General features: G+C 36.9%; 4 protein-coding genes across 12 annotated transcripts in view; 2 read left to right on the top strand and 2 right to left on the bottom strand.

Annotated features, from left to right (window-relative positions):
* Positions 1 to 17: 17 nt before the first annotated feature.
* On the bottom strand, positions 18 to 3,640 carry LOC107273366 (V-type proton ATPase subunit E). Its single transcript, XM_015751483.2, has 5 exons — positions 3,450 to 3,640; positions 2,662 to 2,837; positions 1,957 to 2,125; positions 1,696 to 1,879; positions 18 to 1,572 (listed from the first exon to the last, which is right to left on the bottom strand). Exons 1-5 carry the CDS (start codon positions 3,480 to 3,482, stop codon positions 1,454 to 1,456), a joined length of 681 nt encoding a protein of 226 aa, XP_015606969.1. The 5' UTR covers positions 3,483 to 3,640; the 3' UTR covers positions 18 to 1,453.
* Positions 3,641 to 3,772: 132 nt separating this feature from the next.
* LOC107273359 (CCR4-NOT transcription complex subunit 2) lies at positions 3,773 to 9,972 on the top strand. 3 transcript variants are annotated; one of them, XM_015751471.2, is made up of 9 exons: positions 3,877 to 4,448; positions 4,986 to 5,037; positions 5,162 to 6,181; positions 7,218 to 7,444; positions 8,590 to 8,832; positions 8,947 to 9,208; positions 9,297 to 9,404; positions 9,493 to 9,718; positions 9,850 to 9,972. In XM_015751471.2, the coding sequence occupies exons 3-8, from the start codon at positions 5,853 to 5,855 to the stop codon at positions 9,710 to 9,712; spliced, it is 1,389 nt and encodes a 462-aa protein (XP_015606957.1). In that variant the 5' UTR covers positions 3,877 to 4,448; positions 4,986 to 5,037; positions 5,162 to 5,852; the 3' UTR covers positions 9,713 to 9,718; positions 9,850 to 9,972. The 3 variants fall into 3 exon arrangements, with proteins under 3 accessions (XP_015606958.1, XP_015606957.1, XP_015606956.1); XM_015751472.2 differs by lacking the exon at positions 4,986 to 5,037 and having other exon boundaries at positions 3,773 to 4,448; positions 9,499 to 9,718; XM_015751470.2 differs by lacking the exon at positions 4,986 to 5,037.
* On the bottom strand, positions 7,510 to 12,257 carry LOC107273358 (malonyl-CoA decarboxylase, mitochondrial). 6 transcript variants are annotated; one of them, XR_003061514.1, is made up of 11 exons: positions 11,943 to 12,257; positions 11,726 to 11,866; positions 11,514 to 11,654; positions 11,298 to 11,450; positions 11,073 to 11,226; positions 10,862 to 11,001; positions 10,646 to 10,781; positions 10,376 to 10,588; positions 10,207 to 10,301; positions 8,215 to 8,436; positions 7,517 to 7,675 (listed from the first exon to the last, which is right to left on the bottom strand). XR_003061514.1 is itself a non-coding variant. In XM_025090683.1 (10 exons), exons 1-10 carry the CDS (start codon positions 12,219 to 12,221, stop codon positions 8,407 to 8,409), a joined length of 1,482 nt encoding a protein of 493 aa, XP_024946451.1. In that variant the 5' UTR covers positions 12,222 to 12,257; the 3' UTR covers positions 7,510 to 8,406. The 6 variants fall into 6 exon arrangements, 3 of the variants coding, with proteins under 3 accessions (XP_024946451.1, XP_015606953.1, XP_015606954.1); XR_003061515.1 differs by having other exon boundaries at positions 8,219 to 8,436; XR_003061516.1 differs by having other exon boundaries at positions 7,518 to 7,675; positions 8,299 to 8,436.
* A 239-nt stretch (positions 12,258 to 12,496) lies between these two features.
* Positions 12,497 to 17,401, top strand: part of LOC107273356 — a 36,152-nt gene continuing 31,247 nt past the window's right edge. The window contains exons 1-6 of one of the 2 annotated variants that reach the window (XM_015751461.2): positions 12,497 to 12,782; positions 12,846 to 12,992; positions 13,249 to 13,428; positions 13,490 to 13,700; positions 13,764 to 13,975; positions 14,044 to 17,396. In XM_015751461.2, the coding sequence (XP_015606947.1) occupies positions 12,528 to 12,782; positions 12,846 to 12,992; positions 13,249 to 13,428; positions 13,490 to 13,700; positions 13,764 to 13,975; positions 14,044 to 17,396 (4,358 nt within the window). In that variant the 5' untranslated portion in view covers positions 12,497 to 12,527. Of the gene's footprint in view, positions 12,993 to 13,248; positions 13,429 to 13,489; positions 13,701 to 13,763; positions 13,976 to 14,043; positions 17,397 to 17,401 lie in introns of both variants that reach the window. The other variant, XM_025090681.1, reaches the window with a different exon arrangement.

The following is a 17,401-nucleotide window of genomic DNA, read 5'->3' as shown; positions in this document are numbered from 1 at the left end:
TTTACTAACTCATCTTATGCCTTTGACATTCTTTCTACGTATATTTAGGATACTATTTCAGCTTATTATACACCAAATTGCATACATATTTACAGTAAACGCTAAACAGTATAGGTATATATATATATATATATATCTTTGTAATCTGAAATCCTAAAATGGGGTCTAATTACGACCTCATTACTTTTTCTTTTCTTTTTACAGTGATGGCAAAGTATATAACGTTAATTATTAATATGCTGTATAGGTCAGGCGACCTCCGCAATACGTGATAAATGTACGTGTACACACGCCTGGCTATTTATAAACCCAAATACCACAATGACAATGAAACTAAAACATTATGTTTGACAAAAGAAAAAAGGAAAGCATACGTCATACTCGTGACGACGGTTTCTAATTGCTTGTCCGCTGACAGAAAAGTATGTCAAAGATGACAGTGTATGATTTGAGTGAAAATGGAAAGGAGGAAATAACATTAGATTTGCGATACGATAATATAACCGGGATAGTAATACTACAACGTTCTTATATATTTATGTGCGTGACATATATACACATATACATATATGTATACAGCGTTTCGTCATATTAATAACGAATAACGCCTTGGAATTGCACGGCGACACGCGAAATATATCTATTATATTTTTATAACTTTTTTTAAAGTTATTTAATTTATATTCAATTTATCTCGTTTTGTTCTTCAAGAAGAAAGGGCCCGTGCGCACGCGCAGTGAACTGTCGCTTGGCCCAATTCCACTTTTTTTATTGCACATTGCTTTTCAAAGTCAATGATTCGCACGAGCGGATGAACATAGATGCTGCGGAAATATACGGGATTATTATTTTTGTTAGTACTTTACTCTTTTTCTCGATGATTCTGTGAACAGGTATATATTTCACTAATACCGATTTACAATTCATTACCCGATTTACATGGCGGTAACGATTATAAAATACTGTTCAGTTATACGTGTCTTAGTCACGCAGGACTTTGGCAGTTTTTTTTTTTTAAATGGATTTCGGTAGTATCAGAAAAACTTAAAGAATGAAAGGAGAAAAACTTTAACGAGTTTTGCATAATTTTAATGGGATAATTGTCTAGTCTAATTATCACGGTCGTCTATGTTAATCCGTTCGCACGGATCAGAAATTAATATTGTATTTTGTCGTATAATTTGTTGATACAGTAGCGTGCGTATTTTTTTTGTTGATTTGTACAAGCGAAGACAAACTAAGAAAGAGAAGATACCGTGCTAGATTCTCAGACATTGTCACAATAATGTAGAATTTTTTGCTATATTTTAGTTTCTTGTTTTCTGTTTGACGGTTATCATATACTGTACACTTGAACAATGTAATCGTAATTATCAGTTGCGAGCAACAAGAAGAAGAAATAGAGAAGGGAATGTTTTTTGTAGACATTAGTGCGGGTTCGAACGTTGTTCGTCTAGTCGGTAAATTTGCGGTTCGGGTTGCGACCGAACAGAGCCGAACGGATCTCTGGCACCAGCTGCTGTGCAATCAATTCTAACCTTGACTCCAGGGTGTTGCAGATCTTAATACGTCCTGCATAAAAATCATCGTGAGAATGTTTCATTGGATTTTAATGTAAAATTCTACTGGCAGTGAGTACATTGGTATTATTATTTGCTGCATTATTATATTTGGATTGTAAATAAGGAAACTCACCCCTGGCTGCAAGCAGTTCAACACCACCACAGCTATCAGCAGGCAAGAAATTGTCCTGGTCAATTTTCACAGAGACCTCCTTGCCAGAGATTTCCTTATAGGTTTGCTGAACTGAAGTTATAACTGAATCGGCAATACCCAGATCAACTTGACGAACGCGAATCAGTACGTTGGCTTCCATCAGCTAAAGCATTTAAGTTTTATTAGCGTCACTATTGGTTTTGTTTTTATAATTGACGTGATATTGTTAATGGGAATTACCTGGTAGAGTGCTTGTATAATTAGGGATTTTAGAACCTGAGCATAACGGGATGGGTCACGGGTTACTTCACCCAGTCTCTTTCTAGCTTCATCTAGCACATTGCGGACATGGTCTTCACGAACCTTCAGCACTTTCAAACGTGCCTGGTTGAGCATGTTTGAAGATTGACTACAAAAGTGGAATTAATATATGCTCAAAAAACTCATGGATAGCATTTTTTTCTGATTACTTATGTAGGAAGCTTTTTGCAATGACATTACCACTAGAAATTTAGATAAGACACTACTGGGCCTGTGTAAACCAGATCTTCAACCAGTTACATAATATCCTTAATAATTTAAATTTGAAAAAATATCAATTATTTCACATACATTGCAAACGCGTTAAAATTTCTAATGAATGTTTGCATACATTCTAGTAAGATGATTAAACTTTTCTGTGAATATTTTCATAATTTGTAAAGAGGTGGGTGTGGCACACCAATGACATGTGACACTACTGCTTCCACCAAATGTCATAGATAGCAGCAGTGTATTTAAATAGTAAAGATGCTATTTCTTGAATCACTATAAAACTTTTAATATAATAGTATAAAAGTAGGGTGTGGCTACTAAAAAAACATGTGACTTATCCAATCTAAAAGACTCTAAGAGCATCAAGTCTATATGGCATAAAGTTATCAAAGGAAAAAAATATTTTCATACATTTTCTTCTGCAGCTCAACCTGCTTCTCTTTCTTTTCATAATATTCCATGATTTTAAGACGTTGTTGCTGAACCAAACGTCCCTTTTCGATGTTAAATTCTTCCTCTGCTTTCGCATCAATTTCCTCCGCCTTTTCATTGGCTTCTTGCTCAATGAAGGCCATCATATGCTTGATCTGTAAAGCAATAACACAAAATGGTCCTGCAAATCAGCACAAACAATCGATCTAAGAGTAATTTAATGAAATAAATTGTTGTATAAACATAATTACAGATAGAATAAAAAACTAAGACCAAATGAATTGCAGTTTTTTAAATGTATACAAAATAACTATATCTAATTGAATAATTGATCTGTAAAATGATATATAATTAAGGAGCTTCAAGTCCTGTATAAGACAGTATTATCTAAGGCTAAGAATAATGTTAGCAACTGTAGTTTTGTATATAATTTTTGGAGAGCACATCTTGCCAAGAAGTCATAAAATAAATGACAATGCTATAGATATTTAAGAAACCTAACTAGGCCAAATCTCTGTTGAAGGCATATGTACTATGCAAGAGTGTCGGCTGCTAGAAGGGAAATGCAATATCAAAAACCGTGTCTAAAGACATGCCAAGAAATTGGCAAAGCTTAACGGCATGAACGAAGGACACCCTGAGAAAGCTGTTGAGAAGTTTCGCAGTGTCTCGTAAAAAGAAGGCGGTGCTCTCCGAGTACCAAGAATAGAAATAGTCTGGAGATTCTGGTGCTCTCAAAAACGTCATTTTCTTTTTTCATAACGCACCTGCTTCTGCACGTCTGCATCGCTGAGAGCCATGGTGATGTTGTACTTTCCCTACGGCAGATGACCACGAAAACTCCTCGCTGGATATACGCGAAACCGTTAAAACTGGAGTACAAACTCGACGAAAGAAGTCAACGCCTATGAAGCACCAGCGTTCACCAGACTGACCGAGCGACGATCATATGATTGCTGCGTGCGCAACATACCCAAGTCAAATGTGTATTTTGCAGATACAAAAGCATTGCGAGATCTTGCATAGAGAAATGCAGTTGCGGGAACAATTTTCTGTTGGAATTATCGCGATGATTACAAGGATGCTTTGGGAAATATCGTTTACTAAGACTTATCTTATAATTTCCGAAGAATCCATAGTTTTTAGGGCTCGTATGATTTTGTAATCACTCGTTCAGTTGTTGATTTGATCTAAGTTAAAGGCACCGAAGAAATCTTCTTTATCCAATGATAGTAACGAAATTTCTGACCGTGCTGCGTACACATATACGGCCGTCTAATCGAATGCACAATAGCGAATTTTTGTTTATGAATATCACGAGGAGCTTTCGCACGTCACGGTCTGAGTTTGTTAATTAAATAAGACCTTGGGATGATTATTTCAATTGTTATTCGCAGGGTGTTATTTTAGGGCTCGCGCCATATTTCGGTTGCTGATTTGGGAACGTTCATAAAATTGCTAATATGGCAGAAATCTGTGTCTCTAGTGTTGTTTAAGTTTAAGAAAACTACAATATTAGCAGAATTACGTTGATGAACTGTAATGAAATGTGCGTAATATCGTGATCTCAGTGGACCAGCGCACGCGAGCATCGGACTCCCATGCGGAAAGCTGTGACCGCCTAAATTATTTCGGCGTAACACCTTCATTCCAAGTCAACAACATCAACTTTTTAGTGTTTTTTTTTCTGACGTTCATCTACTTTGTTTATCATGTATTCAATTGAATGCACGTTGCAGTGATTGCAGCAGGAACGACTGCGATAGGTAATGATATTCGGATGTCCACCGAGACTCCCTTAGTTCCAAAATGCTTGCACTATAACCTTTGTTTCCTTACGCTTGTCACTCCACTGTATGGCCCGTGTAACGTCAGTACCGTCATATGCATCATTATCCTATCTTACGTCGTGATCATTTTTCCCGGACACGACGGCATTTCACTTTACATATCCGTCCCAATACTTTTCTTCTATACCCAGTTCAACTTTGTATTCCATCACTCCTTTTATCGATGTATACTTAAGGCTGAGAAAGCTTGGCCCATGCCATGCGATAGGATATGCAGTGATATTCATAGTGTAATATCACAAATATATTGCCTTGTTTTTATATGTTGAGTAATAACATCAGATTGAAGCATTTGCAGTATCTTCTGACGAGAAAACTATTTGTGTACATTTTTTTGGTTTTTTGCTTGAAATGGGGTGTTCTGTCAAGTCGATGGGTGCTGGTTTCTATTAGATTGCCTTTTGTACTTGGTTGAATGAAAAGAATTAATGGGTGTAGATAACTTTTGTGCAGGGCAAAATACAGAAGCGTTCCTTGATGGATCAGGTCCAAACATTTTTGTTAGGTAAGCGACAGGCTATTCAGTCTAGAATTTTTGGCTCCTGCAAGTGACACTTGATTTGAAAGTATAGTAAATATATGCTCAGTATATTTCTTTGGATGTTTAAAGCTTCCTTTATATTTTTCAGACGACTGAATTCATCTGTAAAAATATTGCTGCATCTTGTTCCTCTTACATCTAAACGTTATACATGGAATCCATGATTCTACAACATAGTGAGAACCAAGTTGGCTCTAGTCTTATTTGAGGAACAAAGGCAATCGACTGTTACGTTCTTGCTAAGAAGGCGTCTGCAACTATTCGCACCACAATCCAGTAAACAAGGAACGTTTCTTTTAAACCTTCTAAAGGTCGCACAATCTACTGCCACAAAATCGATAAATCCAAGAATAGTGTGCCCATCCTGTTACAAAGCAGTACCCACTGCATTAATACTCATGGTGACCTGGACAGTGCTGGAAGACAATAAATCATAATAATCATATTGAGAATAGGTCGGAGCCCAAAAAGAAAGCCATTAAACGTTCATACAGATAATAAAATAAACTTAAAACAAAGAACTAACGGACAAATTCATCAAAGGCTGCCACTAGATGTATCCATCAGGACGGCCCTTATCAACGTTCGTATCGTGGTTCCAGGTTGTAACATTATACCCCTGGCTGGGACTCTGCACGAGCCCCCTAGAGTACGGCGCACGAGTGTGAACTGGCCTGGTTACGTCACCCGGAGTGCTTTTTTTTTCTGTGGAAATAAACGTAAAGCGAAGTGTTTCTTGGTGTGCTCCAGCAGGTACTTTATAGTGGAGCCACCGGGCTATGGCCAACTTGAACTTTGAGCAGCCGCCACGCAGTATCGCGAACGCAAGCTTAACTTCGCGTGGGGCTGGTGGGGGGGGCTTAAGCTCGTCGACCCTTACGGGTCATGTCACGCCCACCTCGGGCATGTTCTCAGGATCCTCTGCAAGCACATCGAGCACATCAAACTCTACGGTTGTCGGTGCCAACGTCTATCCCGGTGCCACGGCTTCCGGAGCTGCGCAATCCGCTGCGCACCAGCCTCAACAGCAACAGCTTTCACCTATGGGCAGCAGAGGACTCTTCGGGCAGAGGGCTTTCACTGACAGACGTACAATGCCTGCTCTTGGGTCAGTTCACGCTATGTACTGTAGCAATCCTATGGTATCTACACACCTTAGAATACGTTTTAGCCATGCAGCCATCATTATACGCTAGTCAGCTTTTAAATGTATCTTTTATAAATGATCTTTCATATCATTTAATTCTTGAATGATTTTTATTATTGCTGTATTGGCTTTCATCAGATTTACTCGACTTTACGAGTACACGCTTAAAATTTTCTATTCGCTCATCATAAATCTCTGTCAGCTTGTCCTATGAACTTATAGTACTAGTTTTTCTTATTGGAAAGTTTTTGGAAAGTATACACGTAGAATAATCACATTGTGCATAGACGTGTTTACTTCTGCGCTTAATGTTGTGCCATCTGCGCTTGCAACACTTATAATGATAGTGCTAAATTGGTAACAGATCATTTCGATAATTGGCAACGATTAATAGTCCATGAAAAAATTAGCATCATTACACGCTCAATTTTTCATTGAGCACGTGTTTCTTTTTTCACCATGAGAATCAACTCCGTTCTCCCCTGACTTTTCCCGCGCAAACACTCAATCCGGTTCTTCCACATTTTGCATCCATAAATTACATCAAGATGTTTCACTCATTAACGTATACACCAGTCGGACGCCATTACTTTTATCCATAATAATAAAACCAAATTCCAAGGACCATGCATGACCCGTAATAACATATTTGTATACAGCCTTACCCTAAATATTTATCATAACATTGAATCCCTATAATTTTCTTAGTTCCTCCTATTCTAACCAGCGAGCAATACCCAGGTTAGGTTTAAAATTAGAAAAAAAAAAAGGTAGCACCAACGTGACAAAAACTTGACACTAGCTAATTCTCTTTATGGAAAATTTGAAAGACAGGTAGGTAAGCCAGCTTTAGACGTCTCGCGAAAAATGGCATAAATTACAGAAACAATTGTTTCTCAAATGATTTTCTATATTGTAACGTCACTGTACGCAATGGCTAAGTGGAGACCTTAATGCACGTCTCGATATATTTTTAACACTTTACCAATTCTTACAGGAATTCAAATCCAATGGGTAGTATGGGCAGTTTTGGAATACCTCCAAGTCGTAGCTACGGATCTCAAGGTGCGATCAACAATTTCCACTCTGTGTTTGGGAGCGGAGGTGGCGGGGACACCAGTACTCCTCCTCTCCTGGACCTCTCGGAGTTTCCCTCGCTGACGAATCGTGGCCAGGGTGACTCTATGCCTCAGCCTAGTCCTATGACGGGGAAACAACCTTACGGTTAGTCACAAGTGACTAAGACCGGGATACATTGACATTTCTTTTATTTTTTTTTTATTTACATATATTTTCTATTGTTTTCTTCTTTCATCTATATCTTTCTTCTTCGTACTCTTACTCTCTCGTTCTCTCTTTGTCGTAAGCCACTTTTTTATTTATTTATTTGTCTCTCCTTTGCCCGACTCTTTGCATACTCACCGGAGTATCCTGGATAATGACTGTCTCGTGGGTCTGTAATCGATTGAAGAAAATTTTGTGATTATTGCCAATTGTCATTTGACAGTGTATGTGTTGTTTGATATAATATATTCAGGAATATTGTCAATTTGTACATCCAAAGGGTCGGTAACTGTGAGAGTCGTGAATGATTTACTTGAATTTTTGCAAATTGTGAATGAATGATTCTTTGAATATGTATATATACTTTTTTAAATTTGTGACATTTTAACGTAACGTAACCGAATTGTTATTTGTGTCTTGTGAAAGAATGCACTTATATTGGGATGCGTTAGCTTATTGTTATTGTTGTTACCATTACTCTGTTACGTGCACGTATCGTTGCACGTGAATGTATTCGCGATTCCTTTCTCGTTTCTTATAATTATCTTTTAATTTCCTCGAGGAAACAATTCCTCGACAAATAACGAATCAGCTCTACATCCCTTGTACACTATACCTTCCTTTTGGATAAAACTACTACCATATGATACATCGTGTCGTCCTATCAATCATCATCCTTGTCATAGTCATTTTTTCATCAATATACCTACCAACCATTGATAATCATAATCATGACAGGCATCGAGTCGGTGCCGGTCAAATTGTTCCTCAGGTGAAAATCAAGAAACTTGTACCTATATAATTGCATGCTTTAAATCATTCAACAGATTCTCTGCTCCATTCTTCATTTTGTTGACACGTCTGTGCATCCTTATCCATCTTGATTGTTAATACACATTTCCCTATGTTCCCTGCTTAAACAGCACGTTCCTCTGAAAAGAAAGACACAGAAATGGATTGTTAAAGCACTTCAACTGGAGAAAAAATAATGTGCAACAGCAAGCATGAATACCTTGCTATTTTCTCATTGTCACGGTAACAATAGAATAATAAAAAAAATTATTTTTTTTGAACTACTGTTACAGTGGGTATGGTAAAGCAACCGACGTCCGAGGCGAGTGAATTTACTATGAGTTCAGAGGACTTCCCTGCGTTGCCAGGTACGCAAAGCAGGGAAGGACCATCTCCTGGGGGTAGTGTCTCTGGTGATAAAGGTTTACCTGTGGGACTTGGTCCTGAGATTGGTCAGGACGTACTCCAGGCGAATAGAGCACCGGGTTCGGAAAAGTCTCAGGCATCTAAAAGAGGCATCCAAACATCACCTGACGGTAAGGATATTGTAGTTGGGTAGAAGAAACGAAAGTAATTGCTGTAAGATAGCACTGATCGTCATGCGCATTAGGATGGTTTAGTTTATGTAATATTTTTTTTTTGTTTTTCAGGTAAAGTGACGCATATACCGGCTAGTATGGTAAAGGATCAATTTGGTATGGTTGGTTTATTGACCTTTATAAGAGCGGCGGAAACGGATCCGAACCTTGTATCTCTAGCACTTGGACAGGATTTAACAGCATTAGGACTAAATCTTAATTCACCTGAGAATCTTTATCAGAATTTTGGCGGTCCCTGGGCGGAAACGCCTTGTCGACCTCAAGATATCGACTTTCACGTACCACCTGAATATCTAATCAATGCCTCCATCAGGTATCACAGAACGTCATACTTTCGGTGTCAATAATTTTCCAGTTGTTTTAAATGATTTTTTTCGATCATCGCCATTTGTGTCTTTCAGGGATAAATTGGCACCCGTTAAGCTAAACCGGTATAAGGACGATCTCCTATTTTATATGTTTTATACGAATGTCGGAGATGTATTACAACTGGCAGCTGCTGCGGAACTGTAATTATTTTGTTCGCAATGTTTTACTTTCTTATTGATTTTGCGTTTTTCTCACTTTTTTTCTCATTGCCTTTTGTTCTGCCATTAGATACAGCCGAGAGTGGCGGTATCACATGGAAGAGAAGGTATGGATCACGCAGGCGCCGGGTCTTGGACTTGTTGAAAAGACTTCGACGTACGAACGCGGTACTTATTACTACTTCGATGCGCAGAACTGGAGGAAGGTCGCCAAGGAGTTCCATTTGGATTACACGAAGCTGGAGAGTAGACCGCACCTTCCTACGACCTTTCACCAATCCCAGCCTTGACTACAGGTTTGTATTTTTTTTTATTAAGGAATTAAATCATTATTCAGAAATAGCTTATTAATTATATTCGTAGAGTTTTTGCGCATGTGTGTTTGACAAAAGTGTCAACTGGAAATTTTGTCGTTGACATGTTTCAGATCTGCCTGCAGACTCTTGTGCTGTCTTTAAGCTGGAGGAAATTCAGCTGTTGTATAAATGAACAAATTTAATAATCTTTAATAAAAACATAAAATTCGAAGAGTAATAAAAAAAATGACAAATGGTCCTTGATATTTACATCTGACATTTAATCCATCCTTATTTTTGTATTGCTCGATATGCACATATGACTCTGTAGAGTATAAAGACAATAATGTCGCTCGACATTATTTGTTCTTTAATTCTTCAGCTTGTTCTGCGAGACTTATCACGCTTTCCGATGCTCTTATCAGCTTTTTCTCGATGTAATCTCTACTGTTTGTTTCAGTTTCATTTACGAAGTATCTGTAATTTACCATAATTCCACAGCTATTAGCGGATCCACGTGGTGACGGATCGGCCAGCCAATTAATTCTCCACATTACGGCTCCATTGCGTAAATGAAAATTTGCTAATGAAATATAGAGAAAATTTAAACTTTGAAATCTTTAATAAGTATTTCACGAACTGCTCTTACAAACTTACCCACACTATTCAGTGCATAATTTCTTCTTTTCTCAGTATACAGATACCGAGCGCAAGCACGTACCAATGGCTTCTCCAAAATTGTAATCAATTTGTGATCATTCATCCACAAGGAGTTATCAAAAGTTTTCTTTAAGCTTTTGAACAAATCCTTTGACTCCAAACTCTTTTGAATGACATCGTATTCCTCATCATTGAATATCTCATGGGCATCTACAATGAGATCCAACATCATGCTTACTAGAAAACACAATTTCACAGAGAACTTACTTTGCTTTATTCTGTCAAGAAGCCACAACCGGAAATTGGGTATTGGTGACAGGCTCGACAGCTGATCAATCATTGGAAACTCATTAATAACTGTCTTAACAACTTCCTTTATCAAATAATTACCCAGCTCTATACCCTGGAATTAATAGTTGTAGTTAAGACAGTATAGTCTTTTTGAATGAAGATTCATTGTTTGATATTCTTTTCAAGTATCACCTGTAATCCTTTTTGCGTAGAAGCTATGGAATAAAAAATAGCAGCCTTAATTTTATTTTTATCCTCTTGCAAAAAAGAAGTAGCTTCCATTCTCATGCCTAGTATTCGTTGTTCTGCTTCCTGAATTCCCTTAACTGTTGCTAAAATGAATATATTAAATTCTCTATTACAAGATCAATGCAGAGAACTACTATAAGGAAGACAGCATTACTTGGTATTTCATCACAAAGAGCAGTATGCAAAACAACTAATGGTTCCCTGGGCATAGACGGATGTGTGAAGACATAGCATCTTCTATATGGACCAACACGTCGCTTCAGATCAATCCAATTTCTAATGGGATGAATAGCCTCGTAATCGGAGACCTAAATAATAGTCTAGGATGATTTCTTATTGCATAATGTAGAAAGAATTACTAAATTTTACTATTTTGTACCTTTTGCAGAATATCACAAGAACTCTGCCAAGTAATACGTTCCAAGTGTAAAAAACTAACTGAGAACCAGAGCAACAATAGTTCCTGCAAGGTCAGATTCAGCTGTTGTATTATCATAATTTGATCAGCTTCCTTAGTTTCAGATATTAATTCCTGCAAGACTGTTGATCAAGTATTGATTGATTGGTAAAGTTGTTCGCTTATAATTATTAATACCAAAACATCTGTTCGCAAATCGACCAGGAACTTGACGCCATACTCTAGACGACCCATTAATACAAAAAGCCATTGATATACAGGAGTAAGAGCATTCTTCAATAATCGCTTGTTGATTATCATCTGTTTTTGATTATCTGGCTGAAATTAATTAAATCATGGATAATTTGTATTGTCGTTATTAAGTAAATTGTTTATTAATTTATGCATACCTCACTGCAGACTAACTTATTTGCCAATTGGCATATGTCATTATGATTGACAGCATACCGATATGCCAACAATCGTATAAAACTTTGTTTTTCATACTTTGATTGGGTACTATACCAACAACAAAGTGACTGGATTTTTGCCTTAAATTTCAATAGCAATAATATTTAATTATCAATTATTGTTAACAATTTTCTTGTCTTTTTTTAGGTTTGTTACCTCTATTACCCAATTGCTGATGTTAGTATCTTTAAGAGCAAAGATTTCTTCTAACTGTTTATCCATGCAGCTGTCTGTATACAACGTTCTGATTCTATTAGCTGCAATTGTTACAATGGAACTAGAGGAAACCTTGTCATGCAATTTCAAAACGCAGTCATTGTATCCAAACGTAGAATACAAGGATATTTTAGCTGAGAATTGTAAAGCAATTAGTTTTGAATTCCATCTGAGTATTAACTGCCTACTATGCAATATTCTATGTCTGACCATGAACATGTTACCCCTAACAACGCAATGCGTAAACAAACCAGTTGTCCCAAATACGCTACAGCAAGACGTAAAATTGTATAACTCTACAGTACAACATTAACAATATAGCAGCACAATATTCTTCGTCGTATTTATTCACGGACAATAGTATTATAGCACTAAATTATTAATTTGTTCGTTTGCATGTGTCAGTGCCGTATACACATTTCTTCTGACGTCTTTTAGGTTAACGTTACAATCCACATTATATCAACCATATTCAAGATGGTCATGATAATCGCTTAATCAGTTAAGAAATAGTAATTAATCATTATGAAAAAGGTTTTGAATTATCTGAAGGGTAGGAAGCGCTCGGGGGGTGGCGGTGAAGAATCGGGACTTAGTCAAAATAAGTTTAATTTAACTTATGATGCTCCACTGTCTGTTTATGGGAGTTCTGAAAGCATGATTTCTAGTAATGATACTATATCTATATATGATCCTGGATCTGTTAATAAGGGGTGGAATAAGTTGCATATAGCCGCTTGGGTTGGGGATGTACAGAAGATGCGTACCAAATTGAGAAAGGTACTTAGATCTTCTTTTAATATCGTTAGTATTATTCGATCTGAGGTAAAATATTTTTTTCAGATTGCAGTGGATACCACTGATGACCTTGGAAGAACACCCCTTCATCTTGCAACTTCTCAAGGACATGCCAGTGCAGTAGCTTTTTTAATTGCTTGCAAAGCTAATACGGCCGTGCAAGACATTCAAGGGAGAACAGCTTTGCATAAGGTATAACATAGAAAATTAATTTATTGTATCACATATAAATGCGTTAAACACTTGAACTTTGTTGCTGAAGAAAATTACTGTTACAATCAGTAGCGATTCTTTTATTTATTGACCGCATAGAATTTGTGATAGTGCATAACCAAATTTATTGCATTTTTATTATAACGCGTGAGATTTGCGCTTTCGTGTGGGATAGATTAGCGGTGTTGTTATTTTTCTAGATTATTTATTTTTTGAGAAATATTTTTTGTGAAAGGCTATGGAGTTCGGGCACGTGGACTGCGCACAATTGTTGTTGGATCGTGGCGATGCGGATTTGGTTAACATTGCTGATAGTTTCGGCGATGCGCCGTTGCACGTTGCTGCGAGAAACGGAAGTTACGACATGAGCTTAATGCTACTGCAAAAGGGCGCCAATTTGGAACTTGCAAATACTGTAAGGGAGATATTTGTATTTATGACTTATTGATTTGTTATAGATTTAAGTTTTTTTTTAGGATGGTCAGTTTCCATTGCATGCAGCCTGCGCATCTAATACTAAGGACACTCACGAACTGATTGAATTATTCTTACGTTATGGGGCTCTTATCAATGTCAAAGATAAGAATGACGTTTCCCCATTGATGATTGCTTCTGGGCAGGGTATCATTAACATCGTGCGATTATTTCTTGAATACGGTGCTAATAAAATGGTCAAGGATAAGAATGGTAATTATTATACGTTTCGTAATGCTAGTGCAGGCGACTGATAACTATTATCATTAATTGTAGGAAAAACTGCCTATTCATATGCAGCCGAAAATCATTTTGACGATATTCAGGAAATTCTAGGAGGATCGGGCAATAACGATGACCTCGATGATCCTAAATTACATTCAAGTAGTGGTTTAAAAATTTCTCAAGAATCGATTAACGTTATCACTCCACCAGTTTTTGATATTAACGATTCTGATGAAAATAATGATGATAGGATCAATCAACAGGTTAATAATCAACATTATTGATTTATTTACTGATTTATTTGATTGATGTTCTTTTTTGAAATTTTTAGGTTAAACATAAAAATGAAACGTCCTATATAAGTGACGAAGAAGTCGCTGGTGCTGCAGCAACAATTACTGAATCTAATAGGCCAGATTTCTTATCACCATTGTTAGTACAAGTTAGAAGGAATTCCAGTAAAAGTATCTGTACTGGTGGTGGTGGTGGTGATGGCGCATGCTCTATCGAAGGGAGCGGCAGTACCAATAATACAAAAGAAAAATATGAAACTGATAAACAAGTGAAAATGGACAATGAAAGTAGTGAGAGCGATTGGGCCGATGATTTTAGTCTATCGATTAAGGAAGAGCCGTGTAAATTATCATTAAAGAAAAGTCCCTTTTATGTTGGTGATACTAGTATGAAATCACGAGGATCTAATGAAAAGACAAGCACAGTTGAGGCACTATTGAGTAGTCTAAAAATTAATGAACCACGTAAGGAGGAGCAAAAAGTCGCAGCAGAGTATAATAATGAAAATTCTAATAATGAAACATCCAAAGGTATTTTGTATTTTGAGAATTCATCGAATCCTGTGAAAACTATTGAAGACAATGAATGTAAGTTGGAGGATATGGCGATTCAATTTGATTTTATTGACGAGAACGAGGACACGTATTCGTGCGATGTACTTAAAAAAATTGAACATTCGAAAACTGTTTTTGAAATTGTTAATGATAACGAGAACCAACCCAAGTGTTTGGATGATCCTGATAACTCGGCACAGTCTAGTGCGCTCACTAATGTTACAAACAATTCAGACTTATCTAGTTGTTCCGGCGAAGAATTGAACATTTCGGAATGCAAAAACATGTCTGACCATTCTGAAGCAGGAAATGAAAATTCGAGGAATATAAAAATTTCTAATTTATCATCTCCATCTCATTGTGACAATACGAATAATGAGAGTTGGTCTTCCGGCAAAGAGGATTCAGAAATACAGTTCGTAAATCCGATTGAGAAAATTGAAAAATTGTTCTCTATTTCTAGGACTCAAGGTTATCAAAGTTCTTCTGAGGCTCTTGATGACGGTGGAAATTCATCAAAAGTCAAAGAATTCTCTCGCGTGCTCGACATACGAGATCTGAATGTATCTTGTAAAAATGATGCTAAGGATACTGCAAGTTTTGCTTCACCTGTAAGTATGCCCTGGCTGACAAATGAAAATCATCAATGTGATAATGACAATGATTATGATAACAATTACGAGATTACAAATAAATCAAAAAGCTCTTCTCTTGATGGACATGCAAAGGGGATTAAATTATTGTGTGAAGTGGAAGAAGCCAGTGCTGCTATGAGTGTTGATGAAATATGGGTGTCCAATGACTTTGTATTTGATAAAAGTCAGTCATCGTTAAATGACAATGATAATGACATTGAGAACAAAGCTGATTTTCTCAATTCGATGGCCATTGATTCTGAACCTGATATTGAAACAAAATCTGTTGACACCAATGATGAACATAGTGCATCATTAATGAAGTCGACAAATGATACTTCTTCTAGTCATTCAAGTGATTGTTTAGTCTCTAACAAGTCCAAAGCATCCCAGAAGGAAAAATGTAAGAAGAATGGAAATATCGTTAACGGTGGTTCAACTCCTTGTCGAATTCCTGATGAGGTCACTGACAAGATTCCAACATTTTTCACTGATTATGGTAACGGACAACCTTCGGATTCATACAGTTCATTTTCGAGGCACAGCGAGGAGGCTGTTTATAATTTTGAACGGAAAAAAAATCGCAACGTTGATCGTTCATGTTTGTCGGATCCTGGACAGCTGATTGATACTTTATCAAGGTTTTTTGTTGGTAGCGATAAGAATACATCAAGCTCAAAAACCGAATCATCAAAGAATTCTGAAAAACCTTGGTCTCGTGCCAGTTCAGCAATTCTTCAGGAACCTGAATATGATTTTATTCGTATGTCAAGCAATGATATTATGAATCATCGTCATAATTATTCGCCTCACTTGGAAACTGATAAAGACTTTATGGAGGTAAAGAAGCTTTTGACCCTTTGTGAGATTAAAGGCGCTAAGGATTCCTGGGTATCTGAAGATAATGAAGATGAAGATAATGAAGACCAGACGAATAAAGATGATCTTGAGGAAATTGAGGAAATTGAGAACAAAGCATGTCTCTCATCGGAAATTTTGCAAAAATTCGACCAAGATGAGGAAGAGTTGGAGATGGAAGATGAACAGACTACGATAGGCGATACAGTTCTAGATGAACATACCTGTTATCTTCAAGATAATTCAGGAGTAGTAGATAACTGTAAGGAACAAGATGATAGCTCGTGTAATTTTATCGACTCTGAGTCTAATGATCAGCTCATTAATTCTTATGAGGAGACAAAACCTCCAGTTACCCAAGAAGACAATAAATCATCTTCCTTATCTAGTAAATGCGATTCTCGCAATCTTCTGGAACATATCTTAGCAACGCAATCGTCATTCGAAAAAGATTCCACGTTCGATCCACCCTTCGGTAAGATAATATCGAATTATCAAAATCATCAGTATTTCTCGTCGATTGATATGATCAGAAATGAATATGACAAGATAAATAATTTCAAAGATGAAAATAAAGCACCAAGAAGCCTTTTAGAAATGTTGAAAATAAATGATTCAGCTGATATTAAGAATAAGAAAATATCAGTGGTCAATAATTTTGAGTCACCAAAAAAACGTATTTCCGATAAAGTCAAGTTAGAACAATTAAAAAACATGAAAACAATTACGAACGAAGAATCATTACCAGATAACAGTGTAAAATCAATCAATGACAAGACATCAATCGATCAGAATAATTTGAGGTCAGGCCGTTCTATATTTATCAAAAAAGCATCACGTACAAAAAGACGCAGAAATCCTTTCGATCCATCGATGCTACGTGCAAAATGTAATAAAAAAATTAATAAAAAATCCATATTTTCTGCATCATCCAATATGAAGCCCAGTTTAAATTTTACGAATGACGTCAATTCTGCCATTGCGTGGCCCGAGGATACTCGACAAGAAATTTTACATGAACAAAGAACTACGAACACCGAAATCGAAGAATCAAAAGAAACGAAATCTGTGGCTTCACGTGAAAGTTTTTCTGAAAGATATCTAAAGGCCTCTAATACGAATCCGCATCTTACACGAAACGAACCGGAAAAGTTCAATATTGCAAGCAGTGGTAGCAGCCTCATCAGTTTGAAAAACACTCACAGCCTCATAGATCTACAGCCAATGGAAACGAACGGTGTAGATGGCATTGAAAGTAAAAGTGACATATGGAGTATGGAAGTCAGATCATCTGACAGAAGTATTCCAGAAAGGTTTGACGAGAGACTAAGACTCCTTGCTGAGTAAG

Source organism: Cephus cinctus, unplaced genomic scaffold, assembly GCF_000341935.2.
Source record: "Cephus cinctus unplaced genomic scaffold, Ccin1 Ccin1_scaffold1583, whole genome shotgun sequence".
Taxonomy (NCBI): Eukaryota; Metazoa; Arthropoda; class Insecta; order Hymenoptera; family Cephidae; genus Cephus; species Cephus cinctus.
This window is presented reverse-complemented; position numbering and strand designations above follow the sequence as displayed.

Excerpts from the sequence above, each read along its gene's own strand:
- LOC107273366 (XM_015751483.2), bottom strand. The coding sequence starts at position 3,482 with ATGGCTCTCAGCGATGCAGACGTGCAGAAGCAG. Across the intron at positions 1,880-1,956 it reads TTATACAAGCACTCTACCAG|CTGATGGAAGCCAACGTACT; the intron begins GTAATTCCCATT and ends TAAATGCTTTAG. Across the intron at positions 1,573-1,695 it reads TGAACTGCTTGCAGCCAGGG|GACGTATTAAGATCTGCAAC; the intron begins GTGAGTTTCCTT and ends ATTTTTATGCAG.
- LOC107273358 (XM_015751467.2), bottom strand. The coding sequence starts at position 12,221 with ATGTTCATGGTCAGACATAGAATATTGCATAGTAGGCAGTTAATACTC. Across the intron at positions 11,655-11,725 it reads ATAAGTTAGTCTGCAGTGAG|CCAGATAATCAAAAACAGAT; the intron begins GTATGCATAAAT and ends AATTAATTTCAG. Across the intron at positions 11,002-11,072 it reads TCTTTGTGATGAAATACCAA|CAACAGTTAAGGGAATTCAG; the intron begins GTAATGCTGTCT and ends TATTCATTTTAG.
- LOC107273359 (XM_015751470.2), top strand. The coding sequence starts at position 5,853 with ATGGCCAACTTGAACTTTGAGCAGCCGCCACGCAGTATCGCGAACGCA. Across the intron at positions 6,182-7,217 it reads CGTACAATGCCTGCTCTTGG|GAATTCAAATCCAATGGGTA; the intron begins GTCAGTTCACGC and ends CAATTCTTACAG. Across the intron at positions 9,405-9,492 it reads CTGGCAGCTGCTGCGGAACT|ATACAGCCGAGAGTGGCGGT; the intron begins GTAATTATTTTG and ends TTCTGCCATTAG.